General features: G+C 42.2%; 1 protein-coding gene across 1 annotated transcript; it reads left to right on the plus strand.

Moving 5' to 3' along the window:
* Positions 1-7250: 7250 nt before the first annotated feature.
* Positions 7251-21471, plus strand: LOC307077823 (interleukin-12 receptor subunit beta-2-like; the record flags this gene model as incomplete). The annotated part of the gene is made up of 16 exons (XM_079739298.1): positions 7251-7347; positions 11123-11236; positions 11589-11852; positions 12200-12323; positions 12535-12725; positions 13110-13243; positions 16156-16300; positions 17043-17116; positions 17722-17932; positions 18186-18368; positions 18502-18600; positions 19199-19345; positions 20034-20165; positions 20368-20461; positions 20615-20696; positions 21052-21471. The coding sequence occupies 16 exons, from the start codon at positions 7251-7253 to the stop codon at positions 21469-21471; spliced, it is 2511 nt and encodes an 836-aa protein (XP_079595424.1).
* Between the last annotated feature and the right edge of the window lie 4395 nt (positions 21472-25866).

Genomic DNA, 25866 nt, shown 5'->3' on the forward strand with positions numbered 1-25866 from the left:
TAACAATATATAATTAATCTTTGACCATTTTTATGTAAACATTTATATGTTTCATATGTTATCAATTTATTTTTATTTTGGTTGTTTCTTACTGGCTGGGGATATAAGAAGAGATAAAAGGTATCTTTCAGGCAGAATGTCTTATGTATGGAGAATCAACCCTTAGGTGGACGCCTGTCAGTTGTCTACACCCTAATGAGCGCCCAGGGCTAATTGAGGGATACATGTGATTCACCACAACACCACCGGCATGTCTAACTACTTTGGCAGCTAGAGTTAGACTACTATTGGCGACAGTCAATAGATGTCGCTCCAAGACCACAAATGATGAGACAAATGTTATACATTATCCCGATACAAAATGTTTTTAATAGTTTTTTGTCTCCTATTAATTGCCTTGTTGCCGTTTTAAGAGATTAAAAAAAAATGGAAAATCACGGTGATAATATTACAATAGGCCATGTTCCAGATCCATCCGGATGTCGATTGATTTATGAATGAATCGCGATTATCCACATGTTGGCACTATATGGGACAGCGTTGTTGTATGGAACTGGAAGGTCGGAGAAGAAAAATAGAGAGGTGATGGACGAGCTGCTGTACGAAGACCCAGGCCCGTCGCGAGAAGGCAAGCAAATCAAGCAATTGCTTGGGGCCCCGAGCTGGCCTGGGGCCCCAAGACAACGACTTGTTATGGATAAAATGCAACGACAAACTGATCGGCGATCGGCATAGGCGACCTATTCCTAGGGCGGCAAATGTGTTGAGGGCGCCCTCTGGTGGCACCCTTGATTAATTAAATTATATGAAACGAGCGAAATAAAACATGTTTACCAAACATGTTCCCAAATGGAACGGACAAGGAAGGGGACACCCCCCCCTCCCCGCTCGGAAGTCTTGCTTGGGGCCCCGAAATTCCTTGAAACGGCCCTGCGAAGACCCTAAATGGTACCGGGGATAAGAACCTAGATAAAAAACTATTCGGATTAATATTGGCTGGACATATTATACCTGTATAATTTAATATTGTGGACGTCATTGATGTCTCCTGCGCACTCAGACGAACCATCGCAAAACTGCCGAAATATCCATTCATGTAGTTTCCCGAACACTCTTATTTCGGAAAAAAGGAAGAAGACACGTAAGAGCTTCCGAACCTCGATCTGCTTTGAAGGCGGCATACGCTCACGCTTACGCGTGTTCCCGACAGCGACCGTTCACTACGTTGGTAATCTAAAAGTTCTTCACAGCAGGGGTTTTTAATTTGATCAGAACTAAACAGAACTTAGTAGGATCAGTTTCAAGTTTGCATGCTTTTATTTCCTTGATGCCTATCACCTACTAACCTTTTGCTTATTTATGAGAAGCACCTACAGTATTGCCACTGTATGGAAAGCAACACTTGCCCTTATCTAGAGCTGGTTTACCAGTACACAACGTTTAAAACTGTCATGCCAACAGACGTTACAACGTCAATCAATAGTAAAGTATGTGATATGATGGTTGATTCTTTTATATTGAGTAAAACGTTCATGTTCTGCCATGTTCATGTTCATGTCCATGTTCGCGTCACTAGTAAACCATACGTCACCAACTGGGCAACTGTTTTGGCCCGAGTTGCCGAACGGAAGTAGAAACATAACAGCGTCAGGAGGTGTCGTTCACGCGAACTTTCCGACGTCGCGGAAATGTTTTCTCCATAATTTCCAGCGATGTGAACGCACCAAAAAGCAAACGTTTCTCACCCATCTTCCATCATTCCTCCCGGCATTTGTCAGCCAACCAACCCCCAGATCCAATGCAGACTTCCATAGAGGACCAATCCTCTAGAAAGACCTCAACAAAAGCTATCATAATGTTATTTTATGCAAGGGACATGATAACATTGATATTTTCAGATGTAAAATGGGTAAAAGAAAAAAACAGACCAACCTCTTCCAGTGTAGAGTTAAATATTATTTAACATTTTACATTATTTAACATTTAACGTATACATTGTTTTTAATTTTTTTTTTATTAAATATTTTTAAATCATTGCTTTCTCTTGTATAATACATTTTCATATAGCATTTTGCAATGATGTTTTCTTTGATGTCCAGTTGTGTTTCTTTTCAATACTTATTAAAGCAATAAGTCGAATTTCCATAACTAGACAGCCACTCTTTGGATGTTTTTCACCATGAGCAAGTGAAACGTTCCGGGAGGGAACTGACTGCTGAGGCTCTAAGAGGAGAAAGAAAATGGGTCAAAATAAGGCATCAGTTAAAGACAATAAGCATAAAACCGGATGTCGAAATTGGGCCACTGCTGATCTTACAAAATAGTTCAGGCAAGTAAGAGATCCGATGTCTTACCTGATCAAGGAGTGTAACTATGGTTCCATTGCTGACTTCCCCATAGGCGATCATCTTGACTTGTACGAACGCCTTGACTGGGAAGACTGGGAGGAGAAATGCATGTGCAGGAAATTGAAAAGTGGAATATCTTCAGTTACGAATTTACGGACGAAATGTGGTGCAACAGGCCTGACAACAACCAGGTACTTCTTAAAGGAGACACAGAATGTTCTATTCAATATGCCTATTCTGTCAAAAAAAGGATAGATTTGTTTAAAAAATAAATTATGTAAGCAACAGTTTTGCAACATGTTTCTATGCACACACCATACGTCGTCGTTGGAACTGCAGTTGTTGTGGAACCTCCGGTTGTTGTGGTAACGCCTGTTGTTGTGGAACCTCCGGTTGTTGTGGAACCTCCGGTTTTTGTGAACCCCCCAGTAGTTGTGGAACCTCCGGTTGTTGTAGAACCTCCGGTTGTAGTGGAACCGCCGGTTGTAGTGGAACGTACGATTGTTGTAGAACCTCCGATTGTGGACCCCCCGGTTGAAGTGGAACCTCCAGTTGTTGTAGAACCTCCAGTTGTTGTGGACCCCCCAGTTGTTGTGGAACCTCCGGTTGAAGTGGAACCTCCAGTTGTTGTCGAAACTCCAGTTGTTGTGGACCCCCCAGTTGTTGTGGAACCTCCGGTTGAAGTGGAACCCCCAGTTGTTGTGGAAACTCCGGTTGTGGATCCCCCGGTTGAAGTTGAACCTCCGGTTGTGGACCCCCAGGTTGTTGTGGAACCTCCGGTTTTTGTGGACCCCCCAGTAATTGTGGCACCTCCGGTTGTTGTAAAACCTCCGGTTGTAGTGGAACCTCCGGTTGTAGTGGAACGTACAATTGTTGTAGAACCTCCGGTTGTGGACCCCCCGGTTGAAGTGGAACCTCCAGTTGTTGTAGAACCTCCAGTTGTTGTGGTAACGCCGGTTGTTGTGGAACCTCCGGTTGTTGTTTGACCTCTGGTTTTTGTGGACCCCCCAATAGTTGTGGAACCTCCGGTTGTTGTAGAACCTCCGGTTGTAGTGGAACCTCCGGTTGTAGTGGAACGTACGATTGTTGTAGAACCTCCGGTTGTTGACCCCCCGGTTGAAGTGGAACCTCCAGTTGTTGTAGAACCTCCAGTTGTTGTGGACCCCCCAGTTGTTGTGGAACCTCCGGTTGAAGTGGAACCTCCAGTTGTTGTGGAAACTCCAGTTGTTGTGGACCCCCCAGTTGTTGTGGAACCTCCGGTTGAAGTGGAACCTCCAGTTGTTGTGGAAACTCCGGTTGTGGATCCCCCGGTTGAAGTTGAACCTCCGGTTGGGGACCCCCAGGTTGTTGTGGAACCTCCGGTTTTTGTGGACCCCCCAGTAGTTGTGGAACCTCCGGTTGTTGTGGAACCTCCGGTTGTAGTGGAACCTCCGGTTGTAGTGGAACGTACGATTGTTGTAGAACCTCCGGTTGTGGACCCCCCGGTTGAAGTGGAACCTCCAGTTGTTATAGAACCTCCAGTTGTTGTGGACCCCCCAGTTGTTGTGGACCCCCCGGTTGAAGTGGAACCTCCAGTTGTTGTAGAACCTCCAGTTGTTGTGGACCCCCCAGTTGTTGTGGAACCTCCGGTTGAAGTGGAACCTCCAGTTGTTGTGGAAACTCCGGTTGTGGATCCCCCGGTTGAAGTTGAACCTCCGGTTGTTGTGGACCCCCCGGTTGTAGTGGAACCTCCGGTTGTGGACCCCCCAGTTGTTGAGGAACCTTCGGCTGTTGTAGACCACCCAGTTGTAGTGGAACCTCCGGTTTTGGACCCCCCGGTTGAAGTGGAACCTCCAGTTGTTGTGGAACCTTTATTTGCTACGGAAACTTTGGCTGTTGTGGAACCTCCGGTTGTGGTGGAACCTGCGTATGGTGTGGAACCTCCGGTTGTATTGGAATATACGATTGTTGTAGAACCTCCGGTTGTAGTGGAACCGCCAGTTGTTGTGGAACCTCCGGTTGTAGTGGAACCTCCGGTTGTAGTGAAACGTATGATTGCTGTGGAACTTCCGGTTGTTGTAGAACCCCCGGCTGTTGTGGAACCTCCAGTTGTCATGGAACCTCCGGTTGTCATGGAACCTCCGGTTGTAGTGGAACGTATGATTGTTGTGGAACCTCCGGTTGTAGTGGATGCTCCGGTTGAGGACCCCCCGGTTGAAGTGGAACCTCGGGTAGTTGTGGACCCTCTGGTTGTGGACCCCTCGGTTGAAGTTGAACCTCCAGTTGTTGTGGTGCCTCCGGTTGTGGACCCCCCGGTTGAAGTTGAAACCCCGGTTGTTGTGGACCCCTCGGTTGTGGTGGAACCTCTGGTTGTGGAACCCTTGGTTGAAGTGGAACCTCCGGTTGTTGTGGAACCTCCATTTGGTGTGGAAACTTTGGTTGTTATGGAACCTCCGGTTGTAGTGGAATGTACGATTGTAGCGGAACTTCCGGTTGTATGAGATTCTCCGGTTGTAGTGGAACCACCAGTTGTTGAGGAACCTCCGATTGTAGTGGGACGTACGATTGTTGTGGAACCTCCGGTTGTTGTGGAACCTCCGTTTGTTGTGGAACTTCCAGTTGTTGTGGAACCTCCGGTTGTTGTGTAACCTCCGGTTGTAGTGGAATGTACGATTGTTGTGAAACCTCCGGTTTTAGTGGAACCTCTGGTTGAGGACCCCCCAGTTGAAGTGGAACCTCGGGTAGTTGTGGACCCTCCGGTTGTGGACCCCCCGGTTGAAGTGGAACCTCCAGTTGTTGTGGAGCCTCCGGTTGTGGACCCCCCGGTTGAAGTTGAAACCCCGGTTGTGGACCCCCCGGTTGTTGTGGAACGTCCGGTTATTGTGGACCCCCCGGTTGTGGTGGAACCTTTGGTTGTGGAACCCTTGGTTGAAGTGGAACCTCCGGTTGTTGTGGAACCTCCGGTTGTTGTGGAACCGCCGGTTGTTGTGGAACCTCCGTTTGGTGTGGAAACTTTTGTTGTTGTGGAACCTCCGGTTGTCATTGGGCCTGTGCTGGTTGGGGAACCTACAATTGTGGAATCTAATATAATAATAAAATAATGTAAATATATAAAATAGAAGAAAAAAGGCATTACCCTTCCTTATACCAATCCCTGAACTTGAGGATCGGCCGATATGAGTATATTCCGATACAGCATCTGGCATTGTAAGAACTAATTGCCCTTGTTCATATTGAAGGGTTCTCTTACAATGACAACAATGCTAAGTTGTAAGAAGTCGGCTCATGTCTATTGTTGCGTAATTTCTACTATGTCTGAAAATAAACCAAATCACACTCCTGCATTTCCTTATGATAGGATCTAAACGTACATATCAAAACATGCGGTAAAGGATGTAGAAACAGATCATATATTTATATTGTTATCTGAGGAAGAGAAGTAACGCATCCCTGCATGTACTTACTTTGACCACTGGCTATGTGGAAGCATCCAAGCAAAAGTAAAACACAAATGGCTTTCCCCCCCATGTTGGTATACAGGCGACGATTAATGAGACCTGCACCGAAGAGAAGCAGCGGATAGTGCTAGTCTCAGACAACCTGAAGTGTGGACCTAATTTGGCTGAGATCTCCGGTATCACAAGCCAAGTGTGCCCGGAATCAATGTGACACAGGGCAGAGAACACAAGGAAATGTACAAAGTTTATCGAGAAATATAAAGCATATAACACAGTTTGTAGGTGGAAAGATTGTGCCTTTTGTGTGAGTTCATGCCCTTAAAGGTTTCGCTAAGATAAGATGATAAAGTTCCTTGAAGCTGGAGCCAGTTGCCGCTTATCGGTAGAGTGGGTGCACGATATCAACCCTTCCCGTGAACAAGGAAATTAAACTGGGCCGAAAGTAGACATGAGCCGGAGGGGGGGTGTTTCTGCATCATTTCGTTATATTTAAACTACAAAAAAATTCAAATCCTGTTCGTAAATGATATATTATCATTAGTATTATAACTATAATAGTATTGATAAAGAACGGTAACCAAAAAAAGTACTGATGAAATCCTAGACACAATACCTACCCATCCCTATTCCTTGGTTCAGCCACTTAAATGTCGTGTTTATGTCAGAAATGGCCTCAGTAGGAGAACTTGTTGTTAAAGACTTACAAAACACGAATCGTAACGTTTATCGTTAATCTGACATTGTTAGATTTGTTATGTTTGTCGATTCATCCAACTGGAGGTCATAAAAATGTCTCTCTAGTATGCTCGTTATCAGCTGTTCTGGCACATTCTCTGCTTTCCCTGCATTGGAATGAGTTATTAGACTCTTCATCACCAGGGCTCTGAAATTAGTCTCTGGATCCCTTCTGCGTCTGGTCTTCATCAGTTCCTATTACGGTATTGGCGTCTTCCATGTCCACCCCTAGGTCCTCAAACCAGTGGTGCTTTCCCCCCAAAACCGGTTGGTGGACGGAGACCTCTTCCATGGTTTCCCTTCGCGCCGCCACCTCCTGTGGACATCTTCACACAAACAGAAGTCCACCATCAAAGTGCCCCCAAAATCCAAATGACCCTGAATAATATCTCTGGGTTTAAACTTTGTTAGTATTGGGATAATTAAAGTACACAGCAGGTACACAAGCTACAGTGTTTTGTTCAGGATTTGAATTATCCTTCCATAGACTTGTTGGTTGAAACCGAAAGTGGCGATGATGAGTCCCTTTTTCTTTTTCCGGTTGTCATTGTTCCACAAGGTACGACTCCAGTACCTTGTGGTTAACATTTTTTTTTTTTTAACCAAAGCTGAGGTACGAAACCCCCTTGCCATTTCCTTACCACAGACACAGTCAGATGAGTTACAGGAAGGCATGTTAAACAGATGCGCCATGGGCTTGCTGTGAACAGACCGCCTCCCGCGGCCCATCATGCCGTCTCCTGGTCTCCTGACCCGCTGGAGCTGCCTGCGGTTCTTGTGTCTGTTAGCCGTGAGGGTGATGGTGGTTGCAGCCACGGTCAGCAAAGGTAATCACGCGAGATCACCCCATCACATCTTCTTGAATGCTGCATGGTTATCAACGGGATCTAACTTTTCACTACTGTTTTGAACAAATAAGACCACAGACAGATGAATGTGGTTTTGTCACCACTACCTTTGACTATCAGGAGCTGAAGTGGATTTATCAACGCAATGTGAATGATTATTATGCCAAACAAGCTGTCTTACCTATTTTTCTATTCTGCTTCACCTGCATTATTTTGTTATATGTCGTATCCTTCTTTAAACTGTTTTAAATCTCAGAGCAAACAGTGAAACAGTGTGTTAGCCTTGGTAGCTAACAGTGTTGATCTGGGAAAGGAGAATGTGTTTTGAGAGGTTTCTTTCTAATGTCCAGGATGTGAGGCCCCTGGGAACCTGCAGTGTTTTAGGAACAAAGTAGGAATGCCCGCTAACAGTTTTCCCTGCTGAAGCCGATCTCCAGTCTTTTGAACTTTGTTTGTGTTAAAGGGGACATACTATACCACCAGGTGTGAGTGTGATTAGCCTTACAAGCCGTTTTGAAAATCTTCCCCATATGACATCACAAGTGGGCTTGTCCACCTAGATCTGTGCTGGATAGATCAGTCTACCAGCCTACCCAGTGGACTGAAGTAAACGTTGCTCATCTATCCAGCACAGATCTAGGTGGACACGCCCACTAGTGATGTCATATGGGGCAGATTTTCGAAACGGCTTGTAAGGCTTATCACACCACACCTGGTGGTGTAATATGTCCCCTTCAAGAAAATGTTTAGGATAATTTAGATATTGGCTGTCATCAACAATATGCCGTACATTTACCTTTTTGGTTCTGTATTCAAGTAAAAGTTATTTTACCTTGATAACTTATTCCTTTATATCATAGGTTTAGGTTTGTAAGTAATAGTTTAAAGAACAATGTTAAAGACTAGACAACTAGTTTGGGTCAGTACGCCCCGTGACCAGGAAGTAACCAGACATCTGCATTAACGACCAGCACTCCTTGTCCATGTTTCACTTCAACGCCGTTACGAACACAGACAGAAATAGACGTTGCGTGAAAGATTTGAAATTGATATGTTGCTTTGAAGGAGCCAAGCTCAACAATGGCTGATATGTATGTAAACTATCTGATATTCTTCCTTCATCCGAATGCCTCTGCTAGTGCTGCAGCTCTGGTTCCCTGCGCTGGGGCTCTGTTCCCTGATGCATGATACTGTCAGGGTTATTTTGGCTTGCATCTTAAATCAGCCGGATTTCCCCAGGTGCTGCAGGTTTAAATGCTGATCTGCATATTATATTATTATCGATAAATTATACACTATTATTATAGATAAATAATACACAAGAACTTCCCTGTTCATACACTATGGGCTGCGGCTGAGGTTGGTATATTTAGGGCATCTAATGCAGTGTATCTAACCTATGTGTCCCGATCCCCGATTTAATTTAAAAGGTGCAGAAGGTCGTAGCCACAGGCAAACTGCTATTAATTGCCTAGTGTTGCACGATGTCAAAAAGGTTCACGGAAACATTGATAAAAAAGGTTGATGTGATGGCGTCACAACAATGTGTGTTGAAGCAGACGAAGACAAATGCAAAGAGTTTGGGTCGCAGAAATGTTCAGACCAAAAACACGAAAGGTTGATGAACGGTGATGTTTGTTTGCTGATAAAGTTATTGTCAAACCAACAAAAGACTCTCCTTCTAGCAAGTGTACACGGTGATTTCCAATGGACTAATAACTCTATGCAATAGAGCTATAGACTTGTTACTGAAGCTGTCTTAAAACCTGAGGCAGGTCCTGAGCTTTCAAACAATAAGAGTAATAATAGGAATTTAGAACATTTATCGCATGGTGATAATCTTTTGAAACTTTGACGTTTTAATTTTTGTCGCACACTATACTAAATTTATATGCAGTGCACGTCTATACGTATATCAGTCTAAATTCTAGATTAATTTTTAATTAATTTTATTTGATTTAATGTAGTTAATTTAAAAACCTTTTTATAATTCTCTCCTCTCCATTTTACCAAAAGAGCACAATGAATAGATGTAACACTATTAAGGGCCATCTTTATACACTTTTACTACAATTTATTTCACATGATAAAACATTGTCCTGAGACACAAAAAGGTACATTGTGCAAGATTCAGAAATTCCTTCCCTTTACTGGCCCCTTCGGGCAGTAATTGAACTGCAGCCTGCTCAAACTCTTGCATTCAGAGCACTGGAGTAGGAGTTCCATGGGTTGAGACAATAATGAATTCTCAACATTCGTTGAGAATTCATTATTGAAAGTTGTAAGTTGGCCAAATGTTGAAGGTTGCACAAATTAAGGTTCGAAATATTTTTTGCCATTTTATGCACTTAGACAGAAAATTCCTTCCTTTTCCTTCCTTTTTTCAGCAAAACCAGCCAGGTTCAAATATAGGATGAATCAGACCATAGGCAATGCAACCGAGAGTCGCGGAAGGTCACTTTTTTCATTCACGTAGTCCCTTTAAGGGTCTGTTGGCCTTAAAGGGACTACTGTACAGCGACAGTGGCAGTGACTGTCGCATAAACGCCACAGGGGATGACTTCAAGCCTGCAGTTGGGTTGTCATAATCTTATCTGCAGTGGAGGATGGCATAATCTTCTCTAAAGTGTATTATTTAATGTCTACAGTGGTTGATTTCATATGCGTCTACAGTGGATGATATCATCAATACCTTCTCAGGGGATGATGTCACAACTTTATTTCCTGGTTGCAGATTCTTTGATTAGGTGAGTGCTGCATGCAGCGCTCAACTATTGTTCTTCATAAGTTTTATTCTAAATTTCTTTCTTTCCTCTATATTATTCTCTACGAACTTTGGGAACTTTCTCCTTCCTCAATTTTTCCCCTAGAGACTCCATTAAAATATTCAGAATAGTTTGGAATCAAGCGCTTCTTTTCAGATTTTTTAAAAATATTTTATACTTTTTAAGATATTATACTAAAATACTATATATTTTTTAACATGGGAGTCAATGGAACAGTTGAAGAACCAGTTCTTCAACTGTTTAAGACGTATTACTAAATCAATTTTCAACCATTTATCTTTCTTCAAACCACTACACAATTGTATCTTCAATAATATCTAAACAGAATTTAGATAGCCCATTCTGATTCAGGAAGGGGGTGTTGGACGAGGATTCCTGACGGGGGGACTGGGGGGGGGACATTTCGCGATTGCTCATTCCCGTGACCTAAATACAGCGGCAAGTGGCCGCTGGCCGCAGTGATGGGCTCCTACCACTAGGGGGTGGTAGAAGAATCCAAAAAAGAAGAAAAAAAAGATTCCCATGGGTCCCCCTCTGCCTTGGCCTAGCCAAGCCTGTCCTCCTTATATCCACAGTCCGTCGGCCCTGCATACATCCATGGTTCTCACGACCAAACAGGCAAGACATGACACGCTCCAAGGGATAAGCGAATGGCTTGGCAAGTGTTAACTTTGTGCTTATTTGTACATGTGTATATTCTGGCTGATTTAACGGTTCTCTAAAACGCTGTTTATTTCCTTTTAAGTGTAGATTATAGATAATTATAGATTACATCATTTGATGTTATAGACACAATAGTTGGCGTCAGACTATATTACTGTTTGGCAATGATTGGTCTCGTATCATTGGTGTGATGTTGCTGTTTGTTCAGCGTCAGTATATGTCCTTGCGTCTTCTTTTTCTTGCCATGGCACCCAAATGATTTAACGAAGGAATAAATTCTTCTTTTTGTTAACTTGCTGACGTAGTCATTGGGGAACCGCTGAAGCGGAACAACGTCGCAGGTCAACGAATCGCTCCAACATTCCCAACATGGGAATGTTGCTCTGTAGTCACAGCGCTGCCGGTGCATTGGTCTACATGTGAGATCCAACTTGTCATAGCGTTTAGACAGATTATTAATTCATGTATAGGCCGCCCTACATTTCACTTTCAAATGTTTTTGTATCCAAATAATCCCACGTTGAGTCAAAGTTGCACCTTTCACATGGAAAGAATTGGAACACAGTAAAAGCCTCGCCATGAATCCTTGTTAAACATGCAGCATTTCGCTTTTGTACTATAGCTATCTAATAGCGGTCAATCTGTCCAGTTTTATTATTATGAACATGATATCTATACAATTGTTGTTAAAACTCAGGCCAACATAAGTTGCTAATGGGATAACTGACAGCAGCAGGTGAAGCTCAACATCTCGACTTGTGCTGTTTCCAGGCTCTGAAAAAACATGCAAGATCTGGTCCAGCGCTGGAGAAGTGGTGGAAAGAGGCTCCAGTTTTCGGATTTTCTGCACATTTCCATACACCTGCAAGATGACTGTGCAACAGCCGGCTGCTGCACAGCCGGCTGTGCAACACAATCTGAATTCGTCCACTGTGTACATTGACGCGGTACAGTACACTAACAGGGCAACGTATACCTGCCAGTGCAAGCCTGGCCGCACCTTGAAATACTGTGGAATCGATATTGTTGCAGGATGTAAGTATGGTATTTGAAAACATCTTTAGCAGGCCAATTCCCCAACAGCTGTTGCTTGCTGGCAGTTGAAATAACCGCCATGTTATTGTTCTTTGTGGATTTGATACATTAATGACACACATGACACGGTCATACAACATTGTCAAATTTCGTTTTGTGATATTTTATGAAAGTCCATATTGCTTTTATCTGAACACAAAAATCGAATTTAAGGAACGTATACGTAATATAATAACACATTTTATTTTTTCCCATTGTCCACACCCTGTTGAGAAACGTGTTTGTTTTGCCCTTTTATTCAATCTAACTGGGTTTGGATTTCTCCATGTTTTTGGGTTTTGCTGTAGATCCACCAGGCAAACATGGAGCCCCGACGTGCATCAAGAGTTATACTGACGTAAAAACTGGTTTTGTGGAGTGTAGATGGAAAAGTGTGACGGAAACCTATCTACCCACTACATCTACCCTACGGTGAAATATGCCTCAACCCAATCAGCTGCTCAACAGTAAAAAAGCACACTTGTATTATGTGGTTTTCCGGTTGCGATAATCAGTACAGAAAACTGGCTGAAAAATGTTCAATGAGGGTATTATAACGGCATTAACTTCTCGTATTTACACTTGCATCGGACAAACCGCCCAAGTGTATTCACTCGACTGATCTTCACCTCATGTGTCACAGGGTGACGTCTCTGTCCAAAATACCCACGGGCGTCCCCATGGTCCTCAAAGGCTCCCGTGAGGGCCATGGGTCGTTCAGGGCTGGCTGGTCAGTAAACAGTTCCGTCCAGATGATTTCCGTGGAAGTCCTGGCCTACAATAAGCTGGGGCAGGCAGGGTCTGACACCTATAACTTCACTCTCAGCGACATCGGTATGGAAGCGACGGGACACCCACTCATCACCCTCTTCAAACCATATGAGAGACTGAGTGTTTGCAATGGGGTTCATTGACAGTTTTGACAAAGCTAGTTGCGGATATACGAGTGGATGAGTCAATTTCCAAAACCGCATTGGGGTCAAAGGATTTCACTTTTCCTTAATCCTACGATTTATCAGCTAAAAAGAAACAAGATCACTTATGATTATGGTCGTTTTTAGAATCGGGGGGCAATCACAGTTACACCCAGAGTTTATTTGTGTAGTCGTATGGTTGTTAATCTTACCCGTCAGGGTGGATATTTCATCTGATTCATTATATTGGCTAGTGGTCTGTCCCCATGTGAGATGAGCTGTTTTTTTTTTGTTATTCCTACAGTGAAGCCCTCGCCTCCCGTTTCAAACCTAGTGGAGTGCTCCTCGAGGTCCTGTAACGTCACCTGGCGGCACTCCCTGAAGCCCCACCTACAGGTCCAGTACAGGGATGTTACGGATCGGATGGTTGCAGAGGAGGAATGTATACCACATCCAGTGTTGTGCCTGAACGCGTTCATTTACATTTACATTTACATTTAGGGCATTTAGCAGACGCTTTTATCCAAAGCGACTTACAATAAGTGCATTTGTTACAATAAGTACATTTGTCATAAGTTCATGACATTTGTCATGAACTATCGTTCATTGAACGATAGTTCATGAACTCGTTCATATTTTGGGCGAACGTGAACTGAACGTACTGTATTACTGCCTGATGAACGTTACTGTGAACTCGTTCATTCTCGTGTCTGTGAACGGCACGCTCACTTGGTTTGACTTGTTCAATGGGGGGGTTATTTGTTTATCAACACGGCGGATGCGCGTGCAGATCGCGTGTTGTTTGACCGGTTGCCATGGTAATCTCCGTGCGGTTAATTTGCAGTTGCGGTGTTGCCAGCTTACTGTTACATTAAACTATAATCAGAAAACGCGGTTATATGCTATAGACCAGGGGTTTTCAAAGTATGAGTGAGCCCCCCCTCAGAGAACAAATTTCAGCTGAGCCCCCCCCCCCAAATTAATTTTCTAAATCCCTGTGTTTTGAAAGATCTTTTAATTATTTTACACATTTTAAACATCTGATCATATTTTAAATATCTCTGATCATATTTTACACATTTTAAACATCTATGATCATATTTTTTTGAAGCATTTTAAACATTTTCGAAACATTTTAAACATTTTTGAAAGATTCTAAAAATCTTTGTGCGTTTTTAAACACATTTAACACATTTTAACATTTTTATCTAAGCATGTTTTTGCTTAACGTTTTTGAAATACATTTGAACATCTTAATCTGTAAACCGCCAATTTAGCCTCCTTTTTTAGCTCACCTCAACTTAAGTGGGAGCAATGAGTTTGCGTAGCTATGTTTGAAATCGTTCCCCATCACGGATACAATGCACTATATAGGGTGCTCGCCATTTTGTAGTGGTGTTCGAATTCTCAGTGGTAAATTTCACGCACTATAAAGTAGACTTAAAATACCCAAAATTTGAGTGAACATACAATGTCCCCTACATGTTACTCCCGTATACCACAATGCAATGCGGTTGTGTTTTTCCGGAGGAGAAGAAGAAGCTGAATAATACCGAAAACGTATACATTTAATGATGGAGTCTCCGGCTTTCGTTTAGAAATGTCAACAATTTGTTTGGGATTTAACATAGAAAATATAACATTCAAAATTAATTAAAAAAAACTTGATCAAGGAAATGTAACATTCAACATCAATACAACCTCCAGCTTACCTCGTTGGTGCCCGGTTTGTTTACATGATGTGGGCGCATCTGTCTGCGTCACACAAATACCTGGCGCATTTACTGACGCAAAATACGTTTAGTAATGTTCAGCGTAGTGTCCGAATTGTCATTTGTTCGTTCCCTATATAGTGCACTATATCATAAACACTATATAGGGAATAGTAAGTGAGTGAATAGGGACGACGCGCGTGTCTGTTTTTTCTGTTACTTTTTCTGGTTTATTTTTTTCCCACGTCGCACCCCCCCTGAAGAACTCTGGCGCCCTCCAGGGGAGGCGCGCCTCACAGTTTGAAAACCACTGCTATAGACCCTATAGTATCTGTCGTTTAAAGGCTGGGACGAATTTCAAATTATAAATATGTACACTTTATTTTGAAAGTATAGACCGGCGCGATTCCCATTGAAACAAATGACGCGGTGATTATTCTTCAAAACGAGAGCTGTTCAATTGTGGAAAATGAATTAAACTGTAATCAGACAATGCGGTTATATGCTATAGACTCTAGAGTATATGTGGTATAAAGGCTGAGACGAATTTCAAATTATAAATATGTACAATCCATAACGTTAGCTCTCTGGCTCATAGCTCAGCGGACTAGAATACCTCATAGAATCATTGCTTGTTGGCCGGAAACGGAAAGGGGGGCTGTTCCCCAATCACGTTTGGTTGTAGTCTTTTCGCTCGGTTCTCCGTCTCATCAGTAGGGCTAGAACCGAGCGAAAAGACTACAACCAAACGTGAACATCCCCCCCCTTTTCCGTTTCCGGCCAACGAGCAATGAGTCTTCCAACAGAAATCAATGGGATTTACAAAGTGCGCTAAATGTGCAATAAAACACTGTATTAAGCTACGATAATTTTATACTATGAACTAGTTCATTTTTTGGAACTGTGAACTTAGTTCAAAATTTTGAATTATGAACGTTTAACTGAACTAGTTCATTTTCAAATTTGTGAACTGAACTTTGAACTAGTTCACGTAGAAAGTGAACTTTCCCAACACTGACCACATCCAGACTCAGTAAGATACGATGTTTGTTGTAGGGCTTGTTAGTACATAAGAATGCATCATTGTTTTCTTTTAGTTGGTGATTCTTGGGAGAGATTGAGAAGACTCAAGAGAGTTGCAGTACTGTCAAATCCTAAATAAATATAAATATACTGTAACCTGTCTCCCCATAATGATCAATCATCTCATGATTGATTACCAAACAATGACCAAAAATGGAGCCATTGCAATGTGACGCTTTGATGTAAACCCCTAACCCTAGCCCTAAACGTTATGATGCGAATGAACACATTTGCAAGAAACCTTGCAGAGATGTATATCAGACTCCTTATCATAATGTATTCTATGTATATGCCACACATCTCTGTTGAAGCAATTGAAGCAAAACTAATATAGGAGTCCTCAACTCTTGCTTATTCATATTTCTTGGACCATGACAGTAAGTATAACAGCAGGGATTAATTGTATTGTTATGTCAACTGTACTGTCATTGTGACTGAAGCGTGTACTCACTCTCAGCCTTGCATTTATTTTCACCATTATTTTTTAAACATGACTTATCCGACAGTTAAGCCCAGCAGTGGATAACATTGTGTTTGTCGTTTGGTTGTCTTCAGGGCTGGCAGAACAGCTCATCTGAGCTGCCCACCGTCCATTCTCTAGAACCATCCAGGCATTACTGCTTCAGAGCCAGAGCCAAGCTGAGCAGTGGACTCTGGAGCGACTGGAGCAGACCGGTCCACAACAGGACTCAGGAGGAAGGCAAGTGATAGCCTGCCGCTGTGGCTTGACAATGGCTGGGGACCCACATTTAGTATTTTTTGGTATTTTCACTTTCATTTCATGGCCTTGCAGTCTTGGGACCTTTTCAGACTGCATTATACATCTTTGTAATTCCACTGTTAAGTACAGCACACTAGAGTCACTCTATTTCAGAGGCTATTTGTTCAGTCAGGCAGATTGTTGTTTATGCTTGTTTGTATTTTAACCAAATGTGTTTGAGCAGATATGGCTTCATATTTTGCAAATGTTTCCCTTAGGGTGATTTGGATGTTGTTGGGATTTGTCGTTGCTAATTAATTAGAAATATTCTTTTGCAGTTTTTATAATTAGCACTGCTCAAAGGCTAAATCTTCTCTAAATATATTACCAAGTACTCCCACTTATTTCAAATGCAGTGCACAAAATTAGGTAAAAATGTTGGTAAGTCAACCACACATGCTTAATTCTGTGTAAGGGAAAACCATCATTCCCTTCCTCTCAAGTCTTAAATGCTCAAAGTTTATATAGGAATAAAACATGTTGTCTGTAACGATAACCATTCAGTTAAATGATAAGTTAGCAACCAGCAGCTAACAGTTGTATGTGCCATGGGACGAAAGAACACTTGAAAAAAAAAAGATTGTCTCCAACAGTAATGGAGCTGAATTTCTAGCATACGCTAGTCTCAGATCTCCACAGTGGTACATCAGCTAGTGTGACAGTGAGTGTTGTCGTTTTGCAGCTCCCAACAAGGAACTGGACATCTGGTTTGCCAGGGCCACTTCTCAACCGAACATCTTGACTGTCTACTGGAAGGTAAGTGTTTTCTAACCTCTTTGCCTTGTGCACTTTGAATCTAAAGAACTTGTTAGACATATGTGCTGTATCATTACAGTTGTATAGTATAGTTTGTTTGGGTTTAGTTCTGGTTTAGAGAACATGGTTGGTTTGCGCTTTTGTGGCTCACATTCACACAGACACACACATGTACACACCACACCACATCACCCCATACAAACCAAGACACACGCACACACACACGCACGCACGCACAGACGCACGCACGCACGCACACACACACAAACACACACACACCGAACACACACACACACACACACACACACACCTGATTAGTCATAGCAAGAGAGGCTACTGAAAACCAGACAGAATGGCTGTTTCAGTTTACCAACTCATAAAAAAAATATAAACACAAATGCAGTGGTTAAGGAAAAAGCGCCATCACCCCTTTCTACACAATTCATAATGCAAGAAGCCCGTAGCCAGTGGGAAACACTGGATGGAAAAACACTTAGCCGTACTGCTTATGCTCCATTTTTGATTATTTAACATCAATTGACAAATGCAAACGCAGTGTGGTCCTACTGCAAAAAAACACAATCAACGTCCTTCTGTCCCTGCAGTCGCTGAATGAATCTGAGGCCAGAGGGAGGGTGCTGGGATACCTGGTCCATGTAAATGACAACCAGACGAAAAACCGCACCACCCACAATGTCAGTTCCAACGACGCACATTTCTCAGTCCAGTCCTGTGGAACGTGCCTGGTGACGGTGTCCGCATACAACTCCAAAGGCTCCTCCCCTCCGGCCCGCGTCCCCACCCTTTTCAAAACAGGTGAGGAGGTGGTTATTTACATTATTATCATTGTAAATAACCATTAACCAATAATCATTATTATTTAACTTGAAGTCATTTTTTGCAATGAAGCTTTTATAGTCTTTATCCTCTTTCCGAGTTCATATTTTTTATTATCTAGGAATTACTACGATATCACTGTACTGTGGAGCAAAATGAATACGTCGGTGTAACCCTTACGACTCATGTTCAACGAACCATACTCTCAACTACCCACTCCTTCGATCTTCAGCTCAGCCCCCTCAAGAGTTGCATGTCAGTGAAAGCAAGGAAAATGTCTCCCTCTACTGGAGTAAGGCAGATCCTACATTGCAATCCAATGGCTATCTGGTTGAGTGGTATCTGCAAGACCAGCAGTTTGAAAAGTTCCAATGGATGCGACTGTCCAGTGCAGAGAACCAGGCAGTAATCACAGGTTTGTCATAGTGACAAGGAAGAGATGCTTACATGCTCACTGCAAAAATGTGTTCTTCATTCATTTACATATGAATTCTCGTTTGTCTTTCTCAGCCTAATAATTGAATTAATCATTCTCCTTTTGTTTGCAGAGATTGATCCATATGAGTGCTATGATGGAGCGGTGTATGTCGTCTATGAAAACGCTTTGGGCAAGGCCAGTTTTACTGGTGTCAACACTCTATTTTCAGGTAAGATCTCTCTTCCCAGCAGAAGTCTCTTGCAGCCACTATGCCAGGCCCCACCCACCTTATGAGGTTGAGGCTGTGATTGGTAAAACTAAATTAATTAAACTGTCTAAGTAAATCATCCCTTAGGTATAAAACCTTGTCACTTTGGATAAACAAATACATTTTGTTAACTGCTAATATAGCACAGACATTTGTTAATTTGTTAATTTTCCAACAAAATGGAAAAATAGCTTCCTTAAGTCCAAATTGCGTAACCTATGGTTCAATTACTTCAATATCACGATATAGACCAGAAAGAATAAGATTTTTTAAATGTAGCGATTTTTCATATATTCTCTCCAAGAAATGCATGGTTGCCGGCACTTAAACTGACTAGTATTTTGTCCAATTACATTGCGCTGTTATCTTCTGTAACTCATATCACGGTGATTTACGGCTAGCTTTTGTCTTGGAAGTATTTACATATCAACGCTAAGCTCTACCCTAGCCACTTTTACACTCCCAAAGACATTTTGAAGAGCTTAGTCCCGCCCCAACCTCCGGTTTTAAATATGATTTTCACATGCGTCCCATGAACGAGGAGCTCTTTGGTTTACAGTGCCAACAGGTGCGCCGTCGGTCACTAAGCACGGTGAGGGCCAAGAGGTGACCTTGACCTGGACACAGATTCCCCGGCATCAGCGCAGAGGCTGTGTCCGCAACTACACCGTCTACGTAGGAAGCAACACGGACCCCAAGCGCATGTGTGAGTGGAAGGCACGGGGCCGAACGATACGGTTCTACTTTAGTTCCAGTTTAGTTGATAGTTTAGTTCTTCTTGGCTGCATGTCAGATAAACCCAGCACATACAAAGGCATCATTTTGTCTCTGGAATCTTGTGATGGCATTTAAAATTATTAATGACATTCAATAGACTAAATAAATCATCCGAGAAATTGTCATTAATAATCGACGATGAAAATATTTGTTAGTTACAGGCCTAGTGCACAGATGACAGTGGCCTGACCTCTCACACGAGCGACTGCCGTATTACACTCACCACTTCACTCTTCACATGCCAGTCTGTCCACTAAAACCCCGCTCTGGACCTTATCCCCCTTGGCACCCGATGGTGGTATGCACTAACAAACAAACGGCTTCATGACCCCCCCACTCCATGAGCCAGCATTCCCCCCTCCACACTCCAAGAAAGAACTAAGGCTTTTAAAGGGACTAATTATAGGATTTCACATACATTAATTAACAGGTTCTTAATTTAACTTAGAAAATGAGACCTTCCCTGACTTTCTCCATTGTGTACAACAGCCTGTGGCCGATTTAAAGGGTGGATAATGGCATTGTTGTCACTTGAACCTTGTTTACAGCACTTTCGGAAATACTCCTTCCATCTGTAATGTATGACATTGTGTGTTGTATGTGGCTGTGTGTTTCAGACCACGTCCCTGCATCAGAGCATCAGTACGCCGTCGGCTGTCTGCCTCCAGACACCTACATGGTCTGGGTGACAGCCTGGACAGAACAAGGCGAAGGACCCCGTGGTGAAACAATCAAGTTCACCATCTACCGTAAGACCCATGCGCTTGCTACATAGTCAACTCCTTTCAATTGTTTTTTTTTGCGGTTCGATTTGTTCCGCCCTGACCATAGCTCCCCCTGGTGTACACTGAGGGTAAAGCGAGCATGTCATGTAACCAATTTCTTTGTATCTCTGGGTCTACATGTCATGGCATGTGTTCTTACATGTTCTCCTAATTTTCACTCTTTCAGAGGAAACCAAGCTACTCTCTTGGCTGTTATTGGCAACCTTTTTGTGCATAGCTCTTCTGCTGTGCCACTTCAAGTTGATAACAAGATGGCAAAGGTGATGAATGTATTCCGATGACAATTCAATAGAAGCATCTTGTTCTTACCCTTAAGAAAAGCCGACAGGCGCCTCGTAGATCTAGTTTTTAGAGCAACACATTGATGGGGCCATGTGTTGCTATAGGATTTGCGCCTCATGTCTCCCCTGTAGGCTGAAGATGATTCTAATATCACTGAATGATGTACCAGATCCCAGCAATAGCAAGTGGGCAAAGGACTTTACAGATAACAAGGTATGTCACTGAATTTAAAAATGGATTATCACATTTTTATCATGAACCTGTACACGATATTGATAAATATCTAGTTGTCTAATTGAGGGTCATTCCATAGAAGCGGATGGCAATGTACTTTTATTTTTTATAATTAACCTTATAGATTTCCTTTCACTCAAATATCTAAAAACTCATATTTGTATCATTTTAAGTGCATATTTTCCCATCATAATTTAATAGGAAAATACAACTGGGTATCACGATAAGGCTATATCCTTATTCTGTGCAAAGACGATAACATTTAATTATTGCAGCTCTACACTGAATATTATTTTGGATTTTTATGTGTCAAACCTTTGTTGACTGCTTGAAGAGCAAGATGGATCTCAACATGAACCCCAGCGACTTCTCCTCCTCCGAAGAGATAGACATTGTGAAGTTCTTGGAGAATCCGAAGGAGAACGACGAAGACTTCGGCCACCGCGAGGGCCTCACCGACGCCTCCTCTGTCCATCGGCCCGATTGGGATTCAGGGACGGCGACACAGACCCACTACATCAAGAGTACAGACAGCTCCGACTGCAAGCACAGCTCCCAGGACACGGGCCACACCGCCGGCTACATCTCCTCGCAGGCGGAGCAGAGTGTACTGGAGGAAGGGCGGGAGGAAGAGGAGGAGTGTATAGACTTCTACTCCAGCAATGTCTTTGATGAGCCCATCGTGTTTGGGAGGGGGCTGACTCTTGATGCAGTGAAAATTGACTGCAGAAACTTATCGGAGAATGATTGCTGAAAGGTGCAACCGATACAATTATTTATTTTTTGGGATTCTTGTAGGCATGGTTGCAATTTGAGACCAGGTGGGGCTTGAACCTAGACTGGGTTGCCCCGCCCATTCTGCAGTTTGCCCTGCACAAGGGTCTGGAGAAGAGCAATACATTTCTTTCTGCTTCCGATACATTTTTGGGGGAGCCAATCACCGAGCTGGCTTTTCCCTTTGGCACGCTATTGGCTGGTTTAACACAATGACGACAGGGAAGTGACGGCAAGCAGCCAATCGCGTACAGAGTCAGTTGAACTAGGCCTGTTGATCAAGCCTCTTGTGCTGAAGCAAATGACGGCAGCTTCCCAAGACCAGTCTGGCAATAGCCAGACTAGCTTGAATCAACACACGTTTGGACTCACAAGTGCCCTCTTGGTTGGCGTTGGGGAAATTATTAAGGTTATTTTGTTGCACATCATTTGAAAATATGGAAAATGAGTCAACGTAATCTGCCCCTGTATAAATCTAGAGGCTATGCTGTATTTTATTTGTTCCCGGATTAAAGAAAAAACAGAAAGGTTATGCAGTTAACCCTTAATTATTATTATTTTTTTAAATAGTTACATTCTTGAATGTTACAATAGCGCTCTGTGCGGAAACTGTTGTGTTTGTATAAACATAGTAGATGTGTTGGACTAACCGTTTGTATGACAAACATAACTATAGTTATCCTCGGATTATCCTCGTGAAAAAGTTGAGGGAGCTGGATCACCAAATTTGAAAGACATTGCGTCCGTGTTTCCACCAACCACGAAGCGTTGCTTTGCTTCAGCGTTGCTTTGCTTCACGGCACAGACTACAAGAAAATAGGAAACCTGTTGAGTGTCTATGGAGCCATAATCCTGCCATAATTCAAACCTGAAAAAAAAAGTTTCAAAGGCTTGTAAATCTGGGTTTGCAAACTCAACACCTTGTAAAAAAGGTTTTGCAACACTGAAAACAGAGATTATAGCCTGAAAAAAAAATTAAAACATCTGCAAACATGATTTTGTGTTCTATTTTATCTTCTTCATCATTTTCACCAACACATTTTCAAAGTTTCAAAAATGTCACCAGCGCATTTGCAGAGTTTCAAAGCTGGCACTGTTCTAACAGTGTATTTCATTGTTTCCCGGTTTTGAAACCTTGTAAATGGCATTCTGCAAACAGGTGTTCATACATTGAGAAATAAGTTTTGAAAGGTTGAATATTTATTTTTAAAAACTTGTAAAGGTATAAATTTACACCATTGCAATGTATTTTTTCAGAACTGACTTTTCAGCACTGACTTTTCAGAGATTTGACCACACAGGCGCAAGCTTTGAGTCACGTGATTATTGGCAGTGTTCTGTCGAGCATTCGTTTTGAAACTCCTGAGAGTCAAAGGTCTGAAATCGTTGATCTGCAAAAAGGAAAAAAAAAAAAAACGTTTCTGGGGGCGGGACCATTTGGCTCTAAACCTATTGGTTGCTCTCTGCTGACGTACATTCCAATCACACGTGCCGTTGACCGGGCTGTGCTTGATTGACAGTGTTCTGCCGATGACAAGAATAACAAGCGACCTGCGCGGTTGACGTTGTTTTACCATTTTCTGGAACCATGGCTGGGAGACAGGTGAGCAAATTTACTCTATATTGTATGCGTTCTAAATCGTCGCCTTATTCACTATGTAGGCTAGTTATATAATACAGGGTATATAATACAGGGAACTTTACAGGGTACGCTGTAAAATTCGTTTGGCTTAAACAAAGTCTTAATGTAGCCTATAGTTTGTAGCACACTAGCTTCCAGCAAACTAGAGTCTGCTTCTTCATTATTTTTTCCCACCATAAAAGCCATTTTCAAACATGCACTGTGCATTAATCTAGAGTTTACCCGGGTGAGCTGTAGGCTAAGTGTTGGAACACAAGTGTCCGGACTCTGCATTGACTTTACCCAGGCTGCAGCCCATTGTCAGGGTCAGCCTGGTGTGAGAATGGTCCGAGTCGGATGGGCATGTTACCAGTATCCCCGCAGTGTTACTCATTGCGCGGCCCGCGAGGCTCCTGCGGCTCGCCAAGCTGTAATTTGTGGCTCACATGGCATAAATAATAGGCTGATTTGACCACGTAGCCAATAGGCCTACAGATAGCCTATTTCATGAAAACACTAAAAACTAGCGGGGCTTCAACATGTAGGCCTAACCCATTAAAACTAGAAGTGTCTGGTCTTTTACAAATAATTCATGAAAATACCCAAAACAGTGGCATTACAAGGTGGACAACAGACAACAATAGATTATACTAGTATTGTGCAATTAAAATAATTTAATATTAATAAAGTTTTTTATTTTATTTATAATTTAATTAAAAAGTAACTTTTATACAGGCCTATCCAATATTCATAGGTAAAATAAATATAGAATGTACATTATTTTCAGAAAGGTTGACATTTCTGTATTATTTATCCTTTTTGACTTATTATATGTAGTGTTTGAATATTTCATCATGTCATCATCTAAACAAAAGAAAGGCCTGACCTACCTAGTTTTTCACTTTTTGTAATGAATCTAAAATTGGTATTTTCACTTATTATCACTTATTTTTCACTCATGAGATTCTAATTTTTAGATGCACCAGTTTATGAATACTTTTCACATTGACAATATCTGTGCTGCATGTGTGAAAGGGTATAACTTTTAGTCTTTATTATTTGATTTTATGACTTTGAGTACACATTTCTAATTACTTTACTTTGCTCTTTTATTTCCAGGACGTCCTTCAGGAGGAGTTACTTGCACGGCTACAGTCAAGACTCCAGCAAGCACTTTCTAGGCAGCCTCTTGATTTGGACTTTCTAGAGTTTGTCTGCTGCAACAAATTAGTTTTATTTCAATCTTTTGCTGATCAGATCCACATAGACGATGATATTTTGCAGCAGTTAAACTATTTGTTGGAGCTGGTCCATGCGGCAGTTGAGAACAGTCCAACTGAATCACATTTTGACACAGCTGTGGGTTTGAGGGGAAAACCCAGAATGATAATCCAGAAAGATCAGCTGCATCATTTGTTAGACTCACAATTCTCTGTACCATGCATAGCTCAGTTATTAGGTGTATCACCAAGAACTATTTTTCGAAGGATGGCAGAGTATGGGTTGAGCGTGAGAAGATTCTACAGCACCATGACTGACGCAGAGCTCGATAACATGGTCAGAGCTATTAAAACACAGATGCCCAATGCAGGGTACAGGAGTGTAAAGGGACAGCTCATGGCAATGTGTAGCCGTGTTCAATGGGAGAGGATTACAGACTCAATGCATCGCGTAGATGCAGCTGGAGTCCTGTCCCGACTTGCAAGGCTTGGCTGCACTGTACAAAGATCACACTCAGTACGAGGTCCCCTTGGCTGCACTGTACAAAGATCACACTCAGTACGAGGTCCCCTTGGCTGCACTGTACGAAGATCACACTCAGTACGAGGTCCCCTTGGCTGCACTGTATGAAGATCACACTCAGTACGAGGTCCCCTTGCATTGGTGCACATTGACACAAACCATAAACTCATCAGGTATGGTTTAGGTTCTGTCTTCATGACTTTTAAGCTAAATTAAATCAGGTTATCTATTTTCCTGGGCGTGATGAGTCAATATGGATGTGTACTAAACAACAGTAAATAAATTAAGGCATGCATGACAATTAAATGTATAACATTTATTATTTTTTAATTGTATTACTTTTATTCATAGGTACAACCTGGTAATATTTGGAGTTGATGGATTTTCCAGAAAGGTAGTACAATTAATGCATACATTATCCAATTAGTTATTCATTTCAGTTAAAGCTTCACACGGTTTCCCCCTGAAAAAGTTCTTAAATACTAAATAGGTGGCAATAGTGCTGCAGGATTTGGTTAAATAGTGCAAATATGATGGACAATATTGTGATTTGCTATACAATAAATGGCTAGTATTATGAGTCTACTTGCTTGGTCTTCAAGGAAAATAGACTAAAAAGTTTTTTTGTATTTCTAAAGTGAAAACATAGAATTGTGTGGGGGGAAAGTGTTATGGTAAAAACATATAAAATAAAGGTTGTATGTACACTAGCCTACTTTTTTGGAAAATAAATAAAAATGTTTATTCAACTTGAAAACAAATGCATTCCTCCAAAAACAGTGCAAAAGTGCAAAAACAGTAGCAGTGTGGCACTTACCGTTATGTAAACTTGCCTGTGCCTTCCCTTTCACACATTTATCAGACTGTCCTCTGTGCTGTCTCACCTGTTCAGACAGATTGATCATGTTGCCCGAGACGTAGTGACTAAGACTTTGCAAGTTTTGCTGAGAATACATCCATGGTTATGCTCCTTTCATTGTTGGCAAACATATTTGTCACTCTGTGGTCTGT

The sequence above is a fragment of the Pollachius pollachius genome, assembly GCF_949987615.1.
Source record: "Pollachius pollachius genome assembly, chromosome: 7".
NCBI lineage: Eukaryota > Metazoa > Chordata > Actinopteri > Gadiformes > Gadidae > Pollachius > Pollachius pollachius.